We start from the raw sequence: 24,022 nt of genomic DNA, 5'->3' as shown, positions 1-24,022 counted from the left end.
TATGTCATCTGGGTGGTGAAAAGGAACTCTCATCCAGGGTGCCAGCAGGAAGAAAGAACAGAAAAATGGGATTTATTTGCCTCTAGGCCAGGCAAGGTGTCACTGCCCACACTGCCTTGTCAAGTTGTGGCTGATTGTTTTCCAGTGACCTAGACTTTGCTAATGAATATTTTTAATCTGTCATCCTAAATTTAAACATTTCTTTCCTCTCTTTTTAACAATCCTGACTGTAACTGTCCTGCAGAGCCAGCCTGTGGTGCTGAGTGTGTTTATCAGCCTTGCAGTCCATCAGGGCTCACTGCTGCAATCTGTGACACAGAAAACAGCCCCAGCCCTTGGCAGGGATAACCTGAGCAGGGGCTGGACCAGGCTGGACATCCTTGAGCCTGCTGAGAGAACACCCAGGGCAGGAGCTGTCCTCCAGAGAGCTCCTGTGTCCTGCTGTCTGGGGTGGGCTGCAGCCCCCAGCCCTGCAGGGGACACCACACACGGGCACAGCGAGGTGCAGCATCCCCAGAGGCTCCTGGCATCCCCTCAGCCCCCACCCCAGAGCACCCCAGAGCACCCCAGTGTTTTGGAATCCCAGCTGTGCTGGATCCCAGTGCTTTAGGAGCTCTGCTGTGGCTCCCTGGTGCCCAGAGGCAGTGCCAGGGGGCCCCAGCCCTGCAGAGCCCCAGTGCACAGAGCTGCAAACACAGCAGGGTGTTCACTCCTTGCATTTGTGTGTCCCTAGCAGTTCCTGCCCCAGATTTTGCTGCAGTAAAGGCCTCTCTGTGCTTGTGCCTTTTTTTTTTTTTTTCCCGAAGCTGTGGTTTTAAAGTTAACCAGAAAAGTGTGACTAAGCCTTCACAATGTATTAGCCCTGCACAGGAAACCTGTGGTTAATGAATCTCAGTTCTCTCCCCTGTTTTCCTTCTGTGTTTATACTGTTATCAGTTTTCACACCATCTGCATATGGCACAGGCACATTTCCATCCCCTGCTTTTACCCACTTCCACAAAATCACCCACTATTGTCCCAGTAACATTTAACATGTGGTTCCTGGTAGAGCTGCAGATTTTCAGGACCCCAAAGAGCCTGTTAGGCAGAGCTAACTGCAGCAATGTGTGTGGCTCTTAGGCAAGCTCAAAACCAGCCAAAACAAAACAAAACAAACACACACACACAAAAAAATTTAAAAAAAAAAAGCAGCTTTTCAGCCTTTTCAGCCAAGGGTTTTATCAGGCTTGCAAACACCTGCAAATCAGTTGCACTGCAAAGCCTGTCGCCTAACAAAGACAAAGCTTTGTAATACAATACAATTAGACCTGAATAATTTAGGCACTGAAACAAATATTTTGAGACCTAGTCTGTTTGCTTTCCTGCAAGAGAAATTACCCAGGCTTGGATTCATTACAAACCTAGTGAGAAACAAAACCAGAACCAAATGAGGAAATACTCAGTGTGGTAAGGCTTTACCACCTACATTCTCACAGTCCAACTGCTATGAACATGCATGGGGCTCAGGAGGGAAGGCAGCAGGTTCCCATTTCCCTCTCCTCTAGCAGAGGACAGGACAGGGAAGGGATCAGAAGGGCTGAGGGAGGTGGTCAAACCCACACAGGCAGCATCCACATTGTTTGTTCCCTGAACCCTGGCTCTGATGATTTGAAAAGTGAGTTTTTCCAAAAGGAAATAAATAAAGTATCAATAATGTTGTTCTGCAGTGGTGTAAATGAGTCCTAATGTCACCCAGAGGTCACATTGGGAACGAGGTCTTGCTGAGGACCAACAGAGAACACAATGCTGAATGGGTCACTGGTTTTTGACTCCATGAGGAATTCCAGTTGAGCTATTGGGATGCAGTTTGTTTTTCTGAAGGCTGGACAGTGAATGCATTTTTGTATGTTGTTCTGAACTACTTGTGGGCCCAGATTTTGGAGCAGCTTCCTTCCCTAGCCAAATTTTTAAGGGATACTACTGCTAAGTATTGCTATCTCCTCTCAAATTACCAGTGAGCAGAAATCTTTGTTTTTCAAGAGCACGGATTTAACAACAGCGTGCTCTTCCATATTAACTCCTTTTTTTCATTTTCTGACTCTGAGTGGTATGTTGAGTGTTGCTTGGTCCTATAAACCTACAGTGTATTTGTTTCAGCCTGGTGGCTGTCCATCAGAAGTCCAGAGAAGTTGTGAGCAGCAGTGCCAGACCCCTCCAAACTCGAGCCTAAAGGATGGAGCTGAGTCTCTGCTGCTCCTTCTCACTGCAAGCAGTAAGATCAGAGCAGCAAGGTGCTAAGAAAAGCTCTTTACTCTTATCTCTAAATTCTTTCTACTGTGGGGTGAACTTTCTGTTGTTGGTTTGCCTTTTTGTTCCTTATCTTGGTGAAATCCCAGTCCTAGCAGGGCAGGTGAGTGAGAGGGAAGCAAACACCACGGTGTTTAACCGGAATTAACACAGGGTCACCTGCTCCTGGTCATCCTGGCACTGGGGGTTTGCCTTTAGGAATCTGCAGGGCATGTTCATCAGAGAGTGAAGCTAAGGGTCTGTCATCCCTAAAATGTAGATTGGAAAAGCCCTCTAAGGCCATCCATCCTCTCAGCACTGCCAAGGTCACCGGTGATCGTGTCCCCAAGTGCCACATCCACACTACTCTTAAATCCCTGCAGGGATGGGGACTCCACCACTCCCTGTGCCAGGGCTGGATGACCATTTCTGGGAAGAGATTCTCTCTAATATCCCATCACAACCTTTCCTGGCAGAACTCGAGGCCATTCCCTATTGTCCTATCACTCGTTATCTGGGAGAAGGGACCCCACCTCACTATTGTGTCCCACTGCAAACCTCTCCTGTCTGATTGCCCACAGCAGCATTGATAACGTTATTCTTTGGAAGCAGATGACACTGCTGACTTGCTGGCAGTTTTCCCTAGAAAAGGCCCAAGCAGGAATCTCAGTGCTTGAGTCACAGATCACACCTCACAGGCTGTGTCAACAACGTCTGCTCCCTCTTTCCAAGCACGAGGTTCTTCCAGAGTGGAAACTCTCTCACTGCCTGTCAGGTATGTTAGTCCTCTTTGGGCTATTTTCACATTGCCACACGACTTTCTTCCTTCTCTCTCTCTTTTTGGTGAATTAGGCATTTCTACTCTTTTTGTTCACCCGAAATTTGTGAAGCAAGTCCTTGTTTTGCCATTTTAGTTCAGTCTGTTTGCACATTGCCCTGTGCTTCCCAAGCCCTGCTGCAGGGAAGGCTGTGCAATAAGCACCTGGTTACAAAATCACATGTATTTTTAATGCCTCCTCTATTCTCACACTGCTTGGTGAAATTTGCTATTGTTTAAGGCATCAGCTAATGACAGGAGTGACCTGCAGGAGCACATGGCTTGTCCCAGGAATTGGACTGGAACTGTGTAAGAATTACTGCAGGAAAGGGTGAAAGTGAGTTATTTACAATAATTTGAACACTGATCCTGGAAAGGATATAGCCAGCATTTTCCCCACTCCTCTCTGTAAGAAAATGCAGTATTTTTGTCCTCTAGACCGTTTGAAATTTTTTTTTCTTGCCTATTTTTGACACTTCTACTGGTTTTTTTGGAGAATAAAACCTCCTTCTTCAGAAGTTCATTTTGCAAAAGTGCTTCGTTTATACAGCTAATGCTGATCTTCCCCTCTTCATTGCATCTGCCCTGCAGATCACTCACTGGGCAGTTCCATAAAGAAGTGAGGATTCAGTTTCCACCTTTCTTGGTAGGAGGAAGTTACCCCTCTCAAACCGCAGACATTTTAGTGTGTGGAGCTGGTAATAAAAGATTTCAGAAATTCCTGTCTGCCTCCGAGGTAATAAACCTCTAAAGAACGCAGCAGAAAGCAGTGTGGTGTCTGGTTTGAGTGAGGAATGACTGCAACTCGTATTGCTGAGGTTGATGTTTGTCGGTCTCTTAGTAGAAATGAAACTTAATTAACATGAAACTTTGTAAGAATGAAACAAATATCTTTCGATACTCGGTTGGCTGAGAAATCTTCTGACAGAGCACAGAGCTGCCTGTCCGTGCAAGAAGTGGCAGCTCTCTCCCTCACTGGGTGACTGAGGATGTAAGATCCTGCAGAGCGAACGTGACTGCATTAATTTGACAAAGGCGATGAGTGTGCATGGAAGCAGGCAGGGAGCCGCAGACATGCAGCCGCTAACCCTGCCCGTGCTCGCTCTCCCTGCGGCTCCTGAAGCGCCTGGCGGGCAATGAGAGGGGCCGGGGGCAGGGGCAGGGGACCGGGGGCAGGTGCCGGGGGAAGGTGCCGGGTACCGGGTACCGAGTGCCGAGTGCAGGTACCGGGTACTGGGTGCTGGGTACCGGGTACGGGTGCTGGGTCCCGGGTACCGGGTGCTGGGTACGGGGTGCTGGGTGCCGGTGCCGGTACCGGGTACCGAGTGCTGGGTGCTGGGTGCCGGGTGCCGGGTGCCGGGTGCCGGGGGAAGGTACCGAGTGCCGGGTGCTGGGTGCCGGTGCCGGGTACCGGGTGCCGGGTACCAGGTGCTGGGTGCTGGGTACCGGGTACCGGGTACTGAGTGCTGGGTGCCGGGTACCGGGTGCCGGGTACCGGGTGCCGGGTACCGGGTACCGGGTACTGAGTGCTGGGTGCCGGGTACCAGTGCTGGGTACCGGGTGCCGGTGCCGGGGCCGCTCCATCGGGCACGGCGCTCCCCTCCCCGCCCCGCCCGGCCCCGCCGCGGCCCCGGCGCCGGGGGAGGTTTGGCGAGGTGCAGGGCGCGCTCCGCCGGGGCGGGGGGGGCTTGTTTGTTTGTTTCCTGCCCCATCCCATTTTATGATCGCGAAGAGGAAGAAGCCTTCAGGTCAGCCGGAGAACTGCTCGTCCGGCGGACAAGGGCTGCTTTGATCGGCGAGCGGCGGGCAGCGGGGAGCGCTCCGGGCTCCGATGTCCCGGCCGTGCGGGCGCCCCGCGGCCCCGCCGCTGCCCGCGGGCGCTGAGCCCCGCCGGGGGCTGCCCGGCACAGCCCCGCCAGCCTGAGGCAGCCCGAGCCCCAGCCCGAGGCTGAGCCCCAGCCCCAGGCGGTTCCGCCTCCCCCCGGGCCCCGCGGGCGCGGACCCGCCGGCTCGGGGCTCCTCCGCCGCCTCCGCCCGGCGCCGCCCGGGGATGTGCGAGGCGGCCCCGCGGCCGGAGCCCTGCGAGCGCCAGCGGGTGAGTGCGGGACGGGGCTGCGGGAGCGGGGCGGGACGGACGGGGCTGACAGCCGGAGCCGGGACTGGGCTGGGACCGGGACCGGGACCGACGCGCCCTCGGGCTCCGGGGCCAGCCCGGGCAGCGGCTGCGGCAGAGCCCAGCGCCCTCCCCGCGCAGGGCGGCCCGGCCCGGCCCAAGGCGCCTCCCCGGGGGCCGGAGCCGCGCTCGGAGGGCGGCGGGGCTGGGGCAGTCTGCGGGGATGTGCCGGGCTCCGGGGATGTGCCGGGCTCTGGTTCAGTGCCGGGCTCCGGGGATGTGCCGGGCTCCGGGGATGTGCCGGGCTCCGGGGATGTGCCGGGCTCTGGTTCAGTGCCGGGCTCCGGGGATGTGCCGGGCTCCGGGGATGTGCCGGGCTCCGGGGATGTGCCGGGCTCCGGTTCAGTGTCGGGCTCCGGGGATGTGCCCAGTTCCAGGGATGTGCCCGGTTCCAGGGATGTGCCGGGCTCCGGTTCAGTGCCGGGCTCCGGGGCTGTGCTGAACTCCGGGGCTGTGCCGGGTACCAGGGATGTGCTGGGCGCCGGGGATGCTCCTGACCCCGGGGATGTTCCTGACTCCGGGGATGTTCCTGACTCCGGGGATGTTCCTGACCCCAGGGATGTTCCTGACCCCGGGGATGTTCCTGACCCCGGGGATGTTCCTGACTCCGGGGATGTTCCTGACCCCAGGGATGTTCCTGACTCGGGGGATGTGCCCGGCTCGGGGATGTTCCTGATCCCGGGGATGTTCCTGACTCCGGGGATTGCCCGGCTCGGGGATGTTCCTGACTCCGGGGATGTTCCTGACCCCAGGGATGTTCCTGATCCCGGGGATGTGCCCGGCTCGGGGATGTTCCTAACCCCAGGGATGTTCCTGACTCCGGGGATGTTCCTGACCCCGGGGATGCTCCTGACCCCGGGGATGTTCCTGACTCCGGGGATGTCCCGGCTCCTTGCGGCGGTGCATCCCCCCAGGCTGCCCGGCTGTGTCCGTGGCACTGCCCGGCCGGCACGGGATAGGCGGCACAAGTTAATGAAACAATAGCAAAGTATTCCTGTGCCGTGGTCCATTTTCTGTGCAGGAGACACTTGGAACCAAGCAAGCCACAAACCGATTTTAACAAACCCATCCTAAACCCAAAAGCCAATGCATTCATTAACTCCCTGTGCCATCTAGATCAGGATCAGGCTGAACATCTTCATCTCTGTGTTGTGTCAGCTTCAGTAGGCAGAGCAGGGGATCACGTAAGAGGAGAAGTGTAAGAAAACCACAATACGAGCCTTATATCTGCTTAAATTATTCCTACAGTTTCGCTGTGCTTGCAGTAGCACATAAAGCAACTTCTGCCTGGTGGTCGTTAATGCAGATGGGCTCAACTTTAAATAACCAGAAGTAAAAATTAGTCAGATGCTTGTAGACACGAGGAGCCCTCCTGCAGGAACAGAAAGATTAGTTCCCTTGGAAGAACTCAGATGACTGCAAAGAACATATTTGCACATGAAAGGTGCAGTGTTTCCTGCTGCTCTACGGAACTGTTTTCAGTGCTCAGAGTCACCACCAGTCAGGAGATAAGCATCATTGCTTTTGCAATCATTTTTTTTTGCTGCTTAATATGACTGGAATTGAGAAAGGGATAATGGTTAATTTGCTTTTTTATTACCTATGAACTTGTAGCTCATAGTTAATGCAGGGCAGATTTCTCACTCCTTTACACATTTCAGAGGGATTTCAGTCCTCAGAGACCACTGGCTCATTTGACCAAAAATCCTGTTCTTCAGAGAAAACCAGCAGCTCGTGAGGCACGTGAAAATAGTTGTGATGGTCCCTGTAGAGGCTGGGCAGACCTGAGGGTTCCAGCCTCCCAAGCCATGGAAGAGCTGCGGTTCTGGCACTGCCACTCACCTCTTGCAGCTTGATGTGCAGGAGCAGTGACAGAAGGGCAGCTGAGACATGCAGAAATAGTGTCCTCTCCTCTATGCAGAGGAACAGTGTGAGAATGTCCAGTGAGCCACCGAGACAGGTGCTGGTAAACCCATGGAACACAAAATCTCTCTTTACTTACGCCTGTAGTACTGGGTTATTGCACATCTTTAGTTTATTAATAAACATACACTTTAGGGACATGTTTGTGCAGCAGAGCAGCCACTTTCTAGGGGAGGTGGACATCAGAGAAAGGAAGAGATTGTTGGAAACTAAGGAATGTGAATCAGGCAGAAAAGGGAGGTCCAGTGGAAAAGCAAAGACTGGAGATCTGAGACTGCAGCAGTTTGAGGAGAGTTTGAGTTGGGGTGAGCACCAGTCAGTGACACAGCTAAGCCAGTTTAAAATAATGAAGTTCCAGCTCTTAGACCTGACTGGATGCAGAGCCTGAGAAGGGACCCTCACTGACTCATGGGGAGAGGGAAAGAGTGTAAGGAAGGCTGACCTTTGTGTGAGGGGTCTGCTCAATGTAGTGCTCCCATTATTTATCCCAGTGAAATTCTCATATTCTTTCCATTGAATGGAGAGGGTGTGTAGTGCCTGTAAAGATGTAAAGAGCCTCAGGAAATGCTGGCAGGGATTTTCATTGTGAAACACTGAGAAATACACTGCTGTGTGTGTAGGGATTGGAATCTCACTTGGTGGAGGGCAGTCTCGCCCTGGATAAGTAGGAGCAGGTGAAGGGGGAGCACAGAGCTGCCACCAGCAGCAGGGAAAGGTGCCCAGTTACCTCTGAGGAGCAGCAGAAAGAGGATCTCCAAAGCTCTGCCAGAGCCACACGGGCGAGCGCGAGCTCGCTGCCAGCAGCGTTGCGTGACTCCTGCTCCCAGTGCTCTAACCTCCACAGACAGGCTGCTCCCAGCTCTTTAAAAATTGCTGTGAACACTCACTGTCTTCAGTGTGAGTTTGACAGGCTCCCAGCAGAGCCTGAGTTTTTTTTTCTATTTTTAGAGCCAGCTGTAAAGCTGTAGTCAAGAACTGCTTACATAATATTTTAGAAGTGACAGCGAAGCACAATGGCATATTTTGACCTTTGGCATTAGATAAGTAATTGGCAGGTTAAGTTAATTTTTATTCAAGCAAAGAGACATGCTTTTTACTGCTTGTGAACTCCTGTACCTTCACACAAGATTAAACCTCACGGGTACATTTTAAAAATAGGTTTTGGTTTGCTGGCCTTCCTTTTAGGAAACTCCTCCACGTGAAGGACGTCCACTGTTCTGCTCTCCATCCATGACACAAAGTGCATGGTACGTGTGTGTGTGTGTGTGTGTGTGTGCAGAGGGCAGGATCCCTCATCTCCTGACAGCCCAGTGATATTACAAATAATTGAAAACTCACCTAGAAAACACCTTTGTTTCTGTGCAGTGGAGGAGCTGTTTTCAAGCCTGTGACTCAGGGTAAGTGCTCAGTGACTGTTCCCTTTTCCATTCCAGACACTAGGTTATGGGCAAGTCAGAAAGCCAGATGGATATAACTGAAATGAATACTCCAAAACCAAAGAAGAAGCTGGGATGGAGTGGCTTGGAAGTGGGGCTGGCTGTGGTGGTGCTGCTGCTGACCATCGTGGCCATCACCATGATCGTCCTGTACGCCACCTACGACGGTGAGCACGGGGGCTGGGGAGGCACACGGGAGTGGGGAAGGGGTGAGGATGCTGGCTGAAGGGTTAGGATGCTGGCTGAAGGGTTAGGATGGTGGCTGAAGGGGTGAGGATGGTGGCTGAAGGGTTAGGATGGTGGCTGAAGGGTTAGGATGGTGGCTGGAGAGTTTAAGATGTTGGCTGGAGAGTTTAAGATGTTGGCTGAAGGGTTTAAGATGTTGGCTGAAGGGTTAGGATGGTGGCTGAAGGGTTAGGATGTTTGGTTGAAGGGTTAAGATGCTGGTGAACGGTTAGAATGGTGGCTGAAGGGTTTAAGATGTTGGCTGAAGGGTTTAAGATATTGGCTGAAGGGTTTAAGATGCTGGTTGAAGGGTTGAGTATGTTAGCTGAAGGGTTTAAGATGTTGGCTGAAGGGTTAGGATGTTGGCTGAAGGGTTAGGATGTTGGCTGAAGGGTTAGGATGTTGGCAGAAGGGTTAGGATGTTGGATGAAGGGTTAGAATGCTGGTTGAAGGGTTAGGATGTTGGCTGAAGGGTTAGGATGATGGCTGAAGGGTTTAAGATGTTGGCTGAATGGTTAGGATGCTGGCTGAAGGGTTTAAGATGCTGGCTGAGGGTTGAGGGTGTTGACTGAAATGTAAAGATGCATCCACACATCTTGTTGCTGGAAAAACTCAGAAACTGCGTTGTTCCAACTGGGACTGGGTAAATTCGTTTGTTCTTGCAAAGTTGTGGTAAACACAAACCATCTGCTCCTTCTGACTTAGGAATAATTCTGTTTGTAATTAATGCTTCAGTAAGCAAAAATCCCAACAAATTACAACATTGCTGAAGAAAAGCAAACTCCAGGGCTTGCTTTGTGTTCTGTAGATGCATGACAATCCTGTTTTTCCCTTTTTCAGGCTGTTGCAGCAAGGACTCTCAGTGAGTGTAGTCATCCTGAGAGGTTTTGTGCTTCAGCAGCCAGAGCTAAATAATTTCATTCAGGGGGAAATACCCTGATAATTTTTGGAAAAGATAATACAAAGAAGCTAAAATTCCCATCTAGGGTCAAACTAGAATTTTTCATTATATTGGGAATTAAGTGCTTTGTTTAATTTTGAAGTACTTAATGGTTTTGTTTAGGCTTTTTATTGAAGTGTAGCTCTATTGAAGGCTTTCTATTGAAGTGTAGTTATGGGATGGGAAAAAACCATTATGGGGAAAAAAAATAGTTTTGTTTCCAAAGTCTCAAACGGAAATATTTTCATGTTCCTGAATCCTGAATTTTGTTCAGAAGACTTCAGAGTGAGTGTCTCAGAATTTTCATATAATTCCTTGAAAATCCTTTTGTCATTGTAAAGTATTGCTAAATACAAACTGCCTTTGTAATTCTCTCCAGTCCTGGAGCTATTTTCTTTTCTAAATTGCTTCTTTGTTGTAAAAATAGTATTTTGCCCACCTCCAATTGAGAGGACATTTTCCTCTGATGACTACAAAAATTGCACATGATGAGTGACTAGCAGTGAATGACCCTGAAGGGTTGAAGATGATGATATTTTTAGAGCCTGATCCTATAAATATGCCCTTACTGAGTGTAAGGTGTTATCATTCACATTATCTCACTGTACACTGCAATTACATTGATCGTCAGTGGAAATATTTACAGTAGATTTTATTGTATTGACATTGAGTAAAGAATTAAGATTATGATTGTATTCTCTTCTAGATGGGATTTGCAAGACACCAGACTGTATCAAATCAGGTAAGAATGAAAATGCCTATGTTTTAAATTAATTGATGTGTTTTTAGACCAAATTACCTCCATGGAATTCTCCCATGTAACTGCAGACTCCATGGCACATGGAGGCGTGGCTCTGTTACCTCACATTATTTTCTTAGCATAGTTCTACAAAAGTAAACTCTTGTGCTGTGACATTGTCAGTCATTGGAAAATGATCCAATTAATTCTCCAGCAGATTGGTTTTAATCTCTGCTGATGCCCATTTTCAGCTAAATACACATTGCTACAAGGGAGTTCAGACAGACTCTGAGAGTGAATGAATTCCAAAAGGAAAAGCAGGAAAAGTTTGGAGAAATGAGGCATAATGTAGCAAGAAGTGCCTAAATTAATTAATCTGAACAATTTTGCTCCTTTATGCTTCTGTTAAAGCCTTTAATAGCATTTAACCACTGGAAAGGGATGAAGTGAACATACTCACAGAATTGACTGTTCATTTGAGAGAAGAGCTGTAAATAAATGACCATAAGAAAAATAAATGTAGTAAAATCAGTAATGAAGAATTAAAGAAAAAAAAAAAATGAGAATTCATTGGTTGTAGCCAGGGTAAAATACCAGTAACTGCATGGCACTGCTATCCATGGATCTGTGAGAACACTGCAGTGTAGCACAGGAAGACACAATGCAATTTGTGCATTTGAGCAGTTTTTGGATGAGCTGACACACTCTGATAAGTTCCCTGAGCTCAGGCAGCACACCCTGATGGAACAGGGGATTTTGATCTCTGTTTCATACCTAGTTAAGCACATTGTTTTGCTCCTGAATCCTCCCCAGGTCACTGGTTGCTTTGCCAACTTATATTACTTTATTTGTAAGCTATTAAAGCAACAACTGACAATCAGGAGTGCTCCAATAAAATTAATCATTACAAGTAATTGATATGCAGCTCTACATGCTTGGTGGCAGGTAGGAGCTGAGTAAACAAGTGCCAGTAGGAACAAAGCCAAACACTGGTTTGTCACAGCAGCACTGAGCACTAATGAAGAGTACACCTGTATTACCTGTATTTGTATAGGTACAATTCACCTGGATTAGAGAGAAAATAACAAAACATTCATAGTATAGTCACAGTCCCTTGGTTAGAATTTATCTGTGGTATCAGCCAAATAATGAATGGTTATTATATATCTTGGTTATTATGGTGTCTTGGGGCTCAGGTGTGCAAATAACACTTGAGGAGAATATTCTGCATGGTCATACCTGGTGTATGTACTTCACATGCAGCCCTAAAGGAAAGATCACAGCTCCCACAGCTGAGCTCTTGCTGGTATTCTGCAGTATTTCAGTTTGGAGTTCTGATAGAAGTCAAATAGCTGATACTGGCTGGGCTGGACCTTGGAGCAGAGTTATGAGAGATGATTATTTCTGTGTGACACGAGCAGCACAGAGCATTACCCAGGTGCTGGCTCCAAGCAGAGCAGCCCCCCTGCACAGCTCAAACCAGGTTTGATATTCCTGTTAATGATTCCTCAGATTTAAGCAAGACCTGCATTTCTCCTGGGTCCTGTGAGGTTTTTCCCAAAGTGACAATCCCTGGATAAGGGCCATCTTCTCCTGGTGTCAGGAGATGTTTCTGTCCTGCTGTTACTGTTTGGCAGGGTGTGAGTGACCCAGCTGGGGTGCCCACTCCTAGGAAGGGCTGTGCTGCTGGACTGACACATGCCAAGCTCATCCAAGGGACAAGATGCCCTTCAGGTGCTGCCCCAGCCTGGCAGAGAAATTGAGATGTTAGGGATAGTTACAGCTTTCCTCTTTCACAGCAAATAGGTGGAGCTAGGACAGGAATAAACTGCAGCACTGAAAACTCCCCTTCCCCCAGTGAAACAGGGCAAAAAGACAGAAACCAGTACCAGAGCTTCCACAGTCCCAGAGCACTTGGGGCTGCAGTGTCACACTTAGTAAAAACCTGACTGAATTTCCCAGTCTCTGGCTGCTGGCATGAACCTGTGTCCCTTCAAATAGAAGTCACCCTGAAGCCATTGACTTCAGAAGGAAAACCACCAGCTAGGAGGCTTTACATCTATTTCCACAGTGACTTTTATGCTACTGAAGCAGTCTGAGGTTGAAAATGCACCTGTCCATGGCTATTTCCATCTTGCAGGCACTGGAACATTGTCAAACCATCAGGTGTTGGCCTAGAATGTAACACTCCTAAGCCTACAGAAAAATGGGGGCAGGCAAATCTACACAAACACCACAGAATTCTCTCCATTTCCACCAGCACGAGAGACATGGAAAATATTGAAAGTACTGGAAAAATAACTATAAATATTTGACTTGCCCATGTGGAGGAATGAACGCTTCAAATCACAAGCCTCATAATTTACTAAAAATAATGTCAGAAAAATAGGAAGAATATTCAGTATCCTGGGAAATTCAGAGGTATGCCTGACTTTAAGACCTCTCCTTTCTGAGAGGCTCTGTTCTGGCACACTGGTGGTAGAAGCAGTGTGGGTGGAATAGGAGAAGGTGTAGGGAAAAGCCCAGAGGGTTTACAGACAGCAGCTGGGAAGCTGCCACCAAGGAATTGGATTTCACTGAGAATCCCTGTCAGTGTCTGGCCAGTCTTGGACAAGCCACTCCAGAGGGTCAGAGGGATAGCAAGAGGCACTATTGGTTCTAGAGTAAAATGTGGAGCAGGTCTAACAATGAGTATTCCTTCCAGAAGGCATTAATGGCAAAACCTTTCCTGACAAGAGCTGAAATAGTCCAATAAAGTCAGTATTTTATTGAAACAGCCAGAATTCAGTTAAGTCTAATCAATAATTAATTACCAAAACTACATTGCAGTGGATACTTAACCAATGTCTTAGGTTATGTCTTGTGCTTTTAATGTTCCTTTTCAGCATGTTTCAGTACAAAGAAGGGTAAGTGAAGGGAAAATGAAACACCCTATATTTTATTTAGAAGGAGTGACCACTGAGAGGGAGCAGGAACATCTGTCAGCTTACCACCAGTAAACACAGCCAGCTGGAAAGCATGGAAGTGTGGTCAGCACAGGAACAGTAATTCCTTGTTCCCCAGTGAGAACTTTGGTCTAGAACATTGAAGCAAGCTTGAGCCTATTCTAAACTAACCCCATTTCTGAGTTGAGGTGTCTCTGTGTGCACACAGCTGCTCGGATGCTGGAGAACATGGACCCCAGCGCCAAGCCCTGCCAGGATTTCTACCAGTACGCGTGCGGGGGGTGGCTCAAGAGGAACGTCATCCCCGAGACCAGCTCCCGTTACAGCAACTTTGACATTTTGAGAGACGAACTAGAAGTGGTTTTAAAAGGTCAGTGCAGTTTGGGGACTAAATAAAGTTTCTTCTTTGCCTTACGTGTCATCCTAAGAGGTTGTGGTTTTCTAGCAAAGCTTAAAATACTACCAGGTATTTCAGGGTTTTGTGTTTGGTTCAGGACAAAGCTGCCCCAAGGTTTTGCTTCCAGTCAGCTGGAATGCTGGGAGCTGCTCTCTGGCAGCCCATGTCCTGCCTGGTTGTGTTCCTTCAGAAAGCCCAAACAGCAAGCAAGCCCTGTCATATCAACAGATCAAACTGTTCACCCTCCCTCTTTCCAGGTGAAAATAACAGAGTCCAAGAAGTCAGTCTGTACTTGTGTAACACTCTCCAACCCACTCTCTCCAGGCTAAATATCCTTTTTTTCACTTTGCCTGTCTCCTGGTTTTGCCATCTGTGTCTTCACACGATAGCCTGGTTCAAACCTGTCCCTGGAAGTGAGAGCAATTGTCTCACACAGGGTGACCTGCAGAGCATCTCTCCTCTGTTCCACACCCTGAGCCAGCTGCAGCCACTGCAGCATTTCCCCTCAGCTGCTGAAGGCAAAGCCTGCCTGGGGCTGGGCAGGGAGCACTGCTGGCCCAGCCCTGCTCCCCAAACCTGCCAGGACACACAGGTATTTTGGGATGACCATTTCTCTGTGTGTGTGTGTTCCAGATGTCCTCGACACGCCCAGCACCAGCGATATCCCGGCAGTGCAGAAGGCAAAAACTCTCTACAGGTCGTGCATCAATGAAAGTGAGTGTCCCCTGCTCTGCACTGCCCACACTGTCCTGTTCTGTGCAGCACTTCCCAGAAATCCTTTGTGAAAACTAAAATGTCTCTGTTCTGTACAGTCCAGTCAGAATGTCAGCAGTAAAATCACTATTGTACCCCCTGTTTTACTACCTAAGGTATTTTAGGTAACTCTTCAGTTACTAATTTGCTGCAGATACATAAACTCAAATCCTTTCAGTTGAATGGGAATTAACTTCTTTTGCAGAAATTACCAGGGATGGGGTGAAAGCTACCTGGCACACCAGGCTCTGCCACTAGAACAAAGAGCAGTAAAACTGTTTGCAGTGCTTCCTAAATCATATTTTTATGGTTTCTGTAATAGTATGAATACTTTTCAAAACTATTATTACAAGCTATCTGCAGAGAGAAAAAAACAGACAGTACTTCAATGTCATGGTCTCAAGGATCTGCATGTGCTGTTTGTGACTGGAACATTTTTACATTAAATGTTAAAGCACAGTCATACATCAGAGCAAACTGCTGCTGTGGTGATGGGGGAAACAGTTCTCAGCTTCAGTGTTCTGAACTCATTATAATATATAACATACAACATTTGTGGGGTTTAAAATGTCATGGTAACTCATTTTATTTTTTCCAAAAGCTGCCATTGATAGCAGAGGTGGAAGGCCTCTAATTAGCTTATTGCCAAATGTGTCTGAGTGGCCTGTAGCAACAACTGACTGGGACACTTCCTATGGTAAGATAACCTGTGCTTACTTCTTTTTTAGTTAAAATATCTGAAATATTTAATTTATAGCTTACCAAAACCAGAGACTGACTATACCTTTCATTTGCTTAGGTACTGCTTGGACAGCTGAGACAGCTATTGCCCAGCTCAATGCCAGATATGGAAAAAAGGTCCTTATTAATTTTTTTGTTGGCACAGACGATAAAAATTCCTCAGCACATATCATTCACGTAAGTCTGCCTGGGTGCCATGGCCTTGTTGATCATGAGTGCAGGAAATAACTGGAGGCACAGACATTAATGTTAACAAGGAGAAACATCAGTGGTCCGAGTTTGACCCGAGAATTTGTAGATGAAATTGTGAATTAATGTGGTTTCCAGCTGGAGGTGGGTGTCACAGCCCCCTGTCTGCTCTCCAGGCTGACAGCTTTGTTCTGGGCACTCATACACTGCTGCTGTCAGTGAGAGGGGAGTGACAGGGACAGAAAGGTCAGCTCTGAAACCTGAACATCCAGACAGGGCAGGAGGGCTGGTGGCTGTGGGATGCAGCAGTGAGAGGAGCCAATCTCTTCTGCCCTGGGTGGATGGAGCTGTGGATTCACTGCAGGGATTTCAGAGATGCAGGAGCTGCCCTGCTTGTCTCTGGGCTCTTTTGTGACCTCCAGTTCACCTGTTTTCACACTGGCTGAACCTTGCAGTGTTCAGCAACAGAAGAAAAAGATTGAAAAGAAAAACAAAAAGTTTAACAAGAATGAAAATAGTTCAAGGTGTGCAACAGGATGAGAGGAACGCCCTTGTGGCCAGAAAGTAATTTGGCCAGTGAGGCATCAGCACGTGTGGCTACAAAAGAACAGCACAATGCTCTGCCATTCCCCTCAGCACTTGCCAGTTTTTATTTATATTTTCAGATTGATCAGCCGGGGCTGGGCCTGCCTTCTCGGGACTACTACGAGTGCACTGGTGCCTACCAAGAGGTGAGGGGGCTGACACACCACTGCTCACAGGTCATGCTCTAGTTGTACTTTCAAGGCAGCTACTTGACTTTTTTAGACCTCTTGGAAGGAGATAACCATGAAACAATTTAGCTTTGTTATAGAGCCTCTGCCAGGCTTCTCAGCTGGATCAAGAGCTGTCCCCTGACTGTCAGGGTCAGTCTCACAGAATACAGGTGGTGATGATCAGCCCTGTCCTGTCACTGCAGGAAGGAGCCACTCCTGAGCTGTGACTGGAAACAAGGGGCAAACACTGCAGGTCAATGACTTCTACCAGGGATAGGCTTGGAAAGAAAAGCACAACATTCAGAACCAGACACTTTGCTGCAGGAAAGATCTGAAGAGATCACAGTCTCCTACATCAGCTGCTGAACACAAGCACAGCAGCAAAAGGATGTGACACCAGAGAAATGGCTCAGATAGCCAAAACCTCGTGTGGTCCCCTTTAATTCCTGTTTACTCATTACTTCTCGGGCTCTCATTAGCCTGTTAGCACTGACACTGTATCCCTGTTGCTAATCTTGGATGTGCTTTAAGTCCTTGAGAGCTGATGGGTGTCTGTGCCGAAGTCATGGAGCTGAAACTGCTACCACAGTGACCTTTAATTAACCACGTTCCTTCTGTGTAATTAAATGCAGAAGCAATGAGAAAGTGTACAGGCCATTTGGGCTTTGTAGGTATTTTGCTGATGTGCCAACAGTTAATAGTGATTACATTTAATTACAGATCACATGCTCATTAAGACAATCATTGCCATCTGAACTGCTCAGTTCCATGTGAGATGGCCTTTAGGAGCTGACTCACATTGCACTGTCTGCTCCCTCCATGTGTTGTGTTAACTGCAGCACTGAGACAATTCCTGTCCTCTGACCTACCTGAGAATCATCTCTGCACTGTAGGAAGTATTGTTGAAAAGCAGCTCTGTCCCCCAGGCAGGTTCCCAGTGTCCATCCAAGCACACTGCTCCAAGTGGGAGCTGCTCCCTCCCTGCTCCTGGCTCTGCCTCTGCTGGGTTGTTCCACCCCAGGGGCTGCACACAGCAAACACCAGCTCTGCTCCTGCTGCCTCCAGCAGCACTTCCCACCCCAGAGCTGCAGGAGGAACCTGCCATAAGATAACTTCAACATCTTTTTCTCTTGTAAGATACAGGATGGCTCTGATGTCTCAAGTTTCCACTGAAATTGCTGAGACTGTTTATACAGTCCAGATTAAATTAGCTGACTTAGTTCTTTGTTACTTGACTTAAGAGCTGCACTTAGAAGAATGAAGTCACTGATTGGTACCTAAAAATCTCTGTTAGCTTACTGGTTTGAGGTAATAACTATATTGAATTTTATGATGATTTTTACAGTGTTGGGATGCACTGACTTTTGTAGCTGTCAGTGGTTTCATGGGCTTTTCTCTTTCTGAAATGATCTCTCTTGCTTGTAACTGGCACTGGGAGTTCTGCCCTTTGGGCTGCTGTGAGCCCTGTCCCTGCTGATCCCTGTCCCTGTTCCTGTCCCTGTCCCTGCTGGTCCCTGTCCCTGCTGGTCCCTGTCCCTGTCGATCCCTGTCCCTGCTGATCCCTGTCCCTGTCCATGTCCCTGCTGATCCCTGTCCCCGTCCCTGCTGGTCCCTGTCCCTGCTGGTCCCTGTCCCTGTTCCTGTCCCTGCTGATCCCTGTCCCTGTTGATCCCTGTCGCTGTCCCTGCTGGTCCCTGTCCCTGCTGATCCCTGTCCCTGTTGATCCCTGTCCCTGCTGGTCCCTGTCCCTTTCCCTGTCCCTGTTGATCCCTGTCCCTGTTCCTGTCCCTGCTGATCCCTGTCCCTGCTGATCCCTGTCCCTGTTGATCCCTGTCCCTGTCCTTGTCCCTGTCCCTGCTGGTCCCTGTCGCTGTTCCTGTCGCTGCTGATCCCTGTCCCTGTTGATCCCTGTCCCTGTCCCTGCTGATCCCTGTCCCTGTCCCTGCTGGCAGCTCTGCCCCACGGTGCCACAGCCCCAGGTGGGCACAGCCTGGCCCTGCTGGCAGGGAGGGAGCCCAGGAGGGGACAGGGAATGGCTGCACACGTTAAAGAGGTGTGGCCCTGCCTGAATGTACCAAAACACTTCTATAAAAAAAGCTGATGACATGCGCACCTTATTAATTCTAGGTTTAATCACTGGTTTGGTAGATTACATTGTATAAACCAGATTTATTATTTGATAGCTGATCCAGAAGTATGCATGTTTTTTATTTGCATTGAAAAGAAATATTGAAAACATAATTTCTGTTGATAGAAAAATGAGTGTGACTTACCAATGAGGAATTAGAATTACAAATAATAATAGAATTACATAAAAACTGAGGTTCCATAAAATATAATGACACCTTAAGATATTTGGCAGTGTGAGATTTCAGAGAATTTACTGCTGTATTTACATTTTTATCATTAGTGAACTCTTCAAGGTTAAATTTCATATATATGAAATTTAACTTTATATATGAATATATATATGAAATTTAACCTTGAAGAGTTGCCTGATGCTAAGAATGTAAAGACACTAATCTGTCACTGTCAGTAATGACACAGCAATGTCAGTTCTGACTGTTCCAAGGTGCACTGGAGGAGGTTCACAGCTTTTTCCCACAAAGCCATTCCCTTGTTTTATGTTCCTGGGAACACAGCTCTTTGGAAATGGTATTTTTGGATGCTGTAATTAAAGTGAGCTAGAAAAAACATGGGTGATGGTTTAAATCTGGCCATCCAAATGTCTCACTGTAAATAATGCAAACAGTGCAGTCATTGGGAGTGCCCCAGTTACCCAGCAGTGCTCCATGAGGGAACGTTCACAGTTCATTTCTGGCTGTGATCTAGCAGGATTTCTGATTAAAATGACCTGTTTAAATAAGGGATGATGAACTGTAGTTCATAAAATGAAAATGAAATCTTGAAGATAATCAAGGGATGCTCTATTTGAAGAGTTTTGTCTTTAAAGTGTTCCTGGTTTTTTTCCTGCAGGCATGTTCTGCCTATGTTGATTTCATGATTTCTGTAGCTGAACTAATCCTACAAGAAAGAAATATTTCTGTCAATGAGAGTGATATTTCTGCACAAATGAGAAGAGTTATGGACCTGGAGAAAGAGATTGCCAATGTAAGAAAACCACCTTTAAACTGTCCTTTAAATAACTGAATTTTTGTAATATCTAAGAGAGCTGACTGCAGAGTGAGTGGGTAACCTCCTTGCTGATGCTGTTTGTGGGAGTGGGAATGGGAGGAGCTGGAACACCTGGAGGAGCAGAGGATGGGAATGGGAGGAGTTTGTTACACCTGAAGGAGCACAGGATGGGAATGGGAGGAGTTTGTTACACCTGGAGGAGCAGAGGATGGGAATGGGAGGAGCTGGAACACCTGGAGGAGCAGAGGATGGGAATGGGAGGAGTTTGTTACACCTGAAGGAGCACAGGATGGGAATGGGAGGAGTTTGTTACACCTGGAGGAGCAGAGGATGGGAATGGGAGGAGTTTGTTACACCTGAAGGAGCAGAGGATGGGAATGGGAGGAGTTTGTTACACCTGGAGGAGCAGAGGATGGGAATGGAAGGAGTTTGTTACACCTGAAGGAGCAGAGGATGGGAATGGGAGGAGCTGGAACACCTGAAGGAGCAGACAGCATTACAGCTGTGGCCTGGGAGGAGCAAGGGAAATATTTGAGGCAGCTGTTTTCTTGCAAGCAACAGAATGTTTTGTCCTGATGTGTTCACAGAAAGCCTGCAAGAGCAGAGACAGGGCTGGGTTTTGGTTAATGTGGTTCAGAGTGTGAGTTTTGAGATGCTTTGCCTCTCCTCCCTTTGTCCTGTTTCCCCATGGGCTGTTTGGTTCCCAGAGCAGCAGATTCCCAGCCCTGGGCCTGCTGTGAGCACAAAGTCATGTTTGTGCTGCACAAGCTGCTCCACAATGCTGATTGTTCCAAGGGCATTTTTAACCAAACACTGTTCTCCCTTTAAAGAAAAGGGCAAAGAAAAAAATAATATAAAGAATTTGACTTTGGAGAAATGGGGAGAGTTTGAATGTGTATGGAGAAAACCAAAGACATTAATGAGCAAACCATGGCTAATTATTATTAACCAGTGCAGCAGGACCTGAAGCTGAGGGTGACCATGAAGCAGGCTGAACACACATTTTAGAGCTCCAGCTATTTTTGAAGTTATGCTGATAGTAAGGTCACATACTTGGGAAAACTATTTCTATAAACTGAAACCATCTGATTTTGATTTTCTTCGTTTTCATGAGGAACACACCTCTGGGCTTGGATCAGAGATGGGCAATTATCAGAAAGGGAATTCATTGAAGAAAGGTTTCCAGGAGGAGTGTGAAGGGAGCCCACACCTGCAGTGTCCCTGCAGCACTTGCTGCCACTGCCTGGGATTTAAACTTCCACCCAAAACTCAGCATCAGCCTGAATGTGACTGGAGAGAGCTGCCATTGTGCTCTTGGGAATTTGTTAAAAAACACAGAAAATACCATGAATGCACAATAGAATAGGAAAGAGGAAGCGGAAGAGAAGCACAGAGATAAAAGGAGGCTTGGCATAACTGACTGTTCCAAGCACTTTGAAAGGGTGAAATCTGCTGCTGTGGATGCAGATGTTGAATGCCCAGAGCAGCACAGAGCTGTGGGAGCTGGGGCTGTGCCTCCCCAGCAGTGCCATGGGTCACAGACAGACAGGGCAGCACTGCACCCTGCTCAGAAACAAAACTCCTGGCAGCTGACTCAAGACACTCAGTAATGTTCTCCTGATTAACTCTGACAGGCAACAACAAAATCTGAAGACAGAAACGATCCACTTCTGCTGTACAACAAAATGACCTTGGCACAACTCCAAGGCAACTACTCATTGAAAATCAATAATAAGGTGAGTGATCAATAACCTGGTATTTAACCTCTCATTTATCACTGATGGGATTAAACAATGAAGCCTGATTTTTTTTTTTTCTGTTAAAGACATGGCATATTTGCAATTGAACAGGATCCCTGATGTGCACAGTCTTACCTACCCTTCTGATGGTACTCAGCACAGAGATGGGAAAGCACAAAGGAAAAAAAATATCCAGTGGAAGGTGTCTCTGCCCATGGCAGGGGTGGAAATAGATGATCTTTAAGATCCCTTCCAACCCAAACCATCCTGTGCTTCTGTGATCCTGTTCCTTACCCCCAAAGTCCAGCCTGTAGCCCCCAGCTGGCTCAGGAGTGTTTAATGGACTACTCAGCCCCACTGTATTTATCCAGAGCTGCAGATTCAGGACAAAAGTGCAGTTTGTCCAACACTGCCTCTGTAAATATTGCTCCCCAGGCAGGCAGAAAGCAGCCTGGGCTGCCAGGCCCATGACATGGGACAGTTCTGCACATCCCTCCCCCTGCAGCTCCCCAGGATGTGTCAGCTCTGCTCTCACCCTGAGCCATGTGCTGATTGTGAGGGCAGCCTTTAACTCCTGGCTCAGAGTGCAGCTGAATGCCAGCCCAAGCTTTGCTAACACAGCCCTGTCTCCTCAGGAACATCATGTCATCTGAACATGGATAGTTCTTATTCTCATGGCTTTTATTGAGGTTTCTGAGGCCAGTAAGGTGCAATGAAACACTGTTATTCCTGGCACTTTTTCATATTCACTGCAATTTTGTTGACTTTAATTCTCTGACAGTTCCCTCCTGCCTGGTTTAATTGGTTTCATAATTCACCCTCTCCCCCAGGTGTAGTTGGTTACCATCACAGTCATCCTGTCAGAAAACAACAACTCCTGTCATGCAGTGGCATTGCCCTGGTTATTATTAGTTCCTGGGGGGTGCTGCAGATCAGCACTAATTTTAATTTATTCCAAAATGCTCAGAAGACACTTGATGGGAGTTGGTAGTGCTGTAATGTCTAAGGATAGAACAGCAATTATTCCCAGGATTAGCCTGAAGTTTGCTGCTCCTCTCTCAGACCTGCAGTGACTGAAAGCTCATCTGCTCCCCTCAGCTACTTCCCTTTGTCTGATGGAAAACATTGCCTCTCCCAACAAACCTTTCCAAAGATGCAGGCAGGGAAAAGTCACCAACTCTTTTCACAGTAATAGGCAGAATAAAAACTTTAAAAATTAATAAAAAATTGTGTTAGTTTGAAATCAAAGCAATTTCTCTAGCCTTTCTGACAAATACCCCCTATGTTAACAACATTTTTGGAGCTATAAATTATCTCAGGCCAGTTGTTATTACGATGACCCCATTTATAAGCAGTGTAAATATTAGGGAAACTGCAGGCAGAGCATTTGTGTCATGCAAACACCTTTAGACTGTTTATGGTAGAACCTTATCATAATGCATATTGATTTTCCAGGTGTTCAACTGGTCAGAATTCATAAATGCTATCATGTCAACTGTCCAAATCAACGTTGACAACACAGAACATGTCATTGTTTATGACCCTGACTACCTTCTCAAGCTCAGCTCTGTCCTTCTGAACTACACTGCCAGGTAGGTGTGTTTTCTTAGTATTTGCATTTTCTTTCCAGAAAACTTAAAAAGCCTCAAAACATCAGCACTCACTATTGTGCTTTGTTAAACAGAGACCTGCAGAATTACATGACCTGGAGATTTGTGATGGATCTTGTCAACAGCCTGAGCCGGGAGTACAAGGACACGAGGAACGCTTTCCGTAAGGTGCAGAAATTCTCCTCTCCCTGACTTTAGTGATGCCTTTTGTGAGCCACAAAAGAGAGGGCTTTTATGGGGGTGTAGTACATAAATATTTGATGTATTTTGGATTTTGTGCACAGCAGTCAGATGTGTCTGCTGTGGATGTATCTATAATTGATGGGATTTATGCCTGATAGCTGAGAGGGTTTGAAAGCACTGCTCTGATCTTGGTCTCTTGTTTTTCTGAATCTAAATTAATCCCCATTGTGGTATCAGAACAGTCCCATTTATTTGACTGACTTGTTAGGAACTCTTCATCATCCCAAGGAATATATTTCAAGGCAAACATTATGGCCCCAATCTTGGTTTTCAGTCATTTGATCCTGCTGGTAGCTTAGTGCTTTTAAGGAAATTTCAGCAGTTGGACGTGGAAGTTCTTTGTATTTCCACAGCAGAAATTGCTGTGTAAGAATTTTTGAGTGATCCTGCCTTTGCAGAGTGAGTGCAGCCAAGTGGCCAAGCATAGAGTGGCTGTGAGCATGGGGTGGGGAATTCCTCTGGTGTGTGAGCATAGCATGGAGAGCTCCTCTGGTGTGTGAGCATAGAGTGGGGAGCTCCTCTGGTGTGTGAGCATAGAGTGGAGAGCTCCTCTGGTGTGTGAGCACAGGGTGGGAGAGCTGCTCTGGTGTGTGAGCACAGCATGGAGAGCTCCTCTGGTGTGTGAGCACAGCATGGAGAGCTCCTCTGGTGTGTGAGCACAGCATGGAGAGCTCCTCTGGTGTGTGAGCATAGCGTGGGGAGCTCCTCTGGTGTGTGAGCATAGGGTGGGAGAACTCCTCTGGTGTGTGAGCATAGCATGGAGAGCTCCTCTGGTGTGTGAACATAGCATGGAGAGCTCCTCTGGTGTGTGAACATAGCATGGAGAGCTCCTCTGGTGTGTGAGCATAGAGTGGAGAGCTTCTCTGGTGTGTGAGCATAGCATGGGGAGCTCCTCTGGTGTGTGAGCATAGCATGGAGAGCTCCTCTGGTGTGTGAGCATAGCATGGAGAGCTCCTCTGGTGTGTGAGCATAGCGTGGGGAGCTCCTCTGGTGTGTG

General features: G+C 47.8%; 1 protein-coding gene across 2 annotated transcripts in view; it reads left to right on the top strand.

The window, feature by feature from the left end:
• The first annotated feature begins 5,128 nt into the window (after positions 1 to 5,128).
• The window catches only part of MME (membrane metalloendopeptidase), a 32,262-nt gene continuing 13,368 nt past the window's right edge, over positions 5,129 to 24,022 (top strand). Inside the window, exons 1-12 of one of the 2 annotated variants that reach the window (XM_033069276.1) lie at positions 5,129 to 5,177; positions 8,612 to 8,781; positions 10,486 to 10,521; positions 13,672 to 13,833; positions 14,494 to 14,574; positions 15,215 to 15,310; positions 15,413 to 15,531; positions 16,209 to 16,274; positions 19,275 to 19,409; positions 21,068 to 21,169; positions 22,628 to 22,764; positions 22,857 to 22,950. In XM_033069276.1, the coding sequence (XP_032925167.1) occupies positions 8,622 to 8,781; positions 10,486 to 10,521; positions 13,672 to 13,833; positions 14,494 to 14,574; positions 15,215 to 15,310; positions 15,413 to 15,531; positions 16,209 to 16,274; positions 19,275 to 19,409; positions 21,068 to 21,169; positions 22,628 to 22,764; positions 22,857 to 22,950 (1,188 nt within the window). In that variant the 5' untranslated portion in view covers positions 5,129 to 5,177; positions 8,612 to 8,621. Of the gene's footprint in view, positions 5,178 to 6,132; positions 8,426 to 8,611; positions 8,782 to 10,485; positions 10,522 to 13,671; positions 13,834 to 14,493; positions 14,575 to 15,214; positions 15,311 to 15,412; positions 15,532 to 16,208; positions 16,275 to 19,274; positions 19,410 to 21,067; positions 21,170 to 22,627; positions 22,765 to 22,856; positions 22,951 to 24,022 lie in introns of those variants that run through there. The other variant, XM_033069275.2, reaches the window with a different exon arrangement.

Source organism: Catharus ustulatus, chromosome 10 (genome assembly GCF_009819885.2).
Source record: "Catharus ustulatus isolate bCatUst1 chromosome 10, bCatUst1.pri.v2, whole genome shotgun sequence".
NCBI classification, from domain to species: Eukaryota; Metazoa; Chordata; class Aves; order Passeriformes; family Turdidae; genus Catharus; species Catharus ustulatus.
This window is presented reverse-complemented; position numbering and strand designations above follow the sequence as displayed.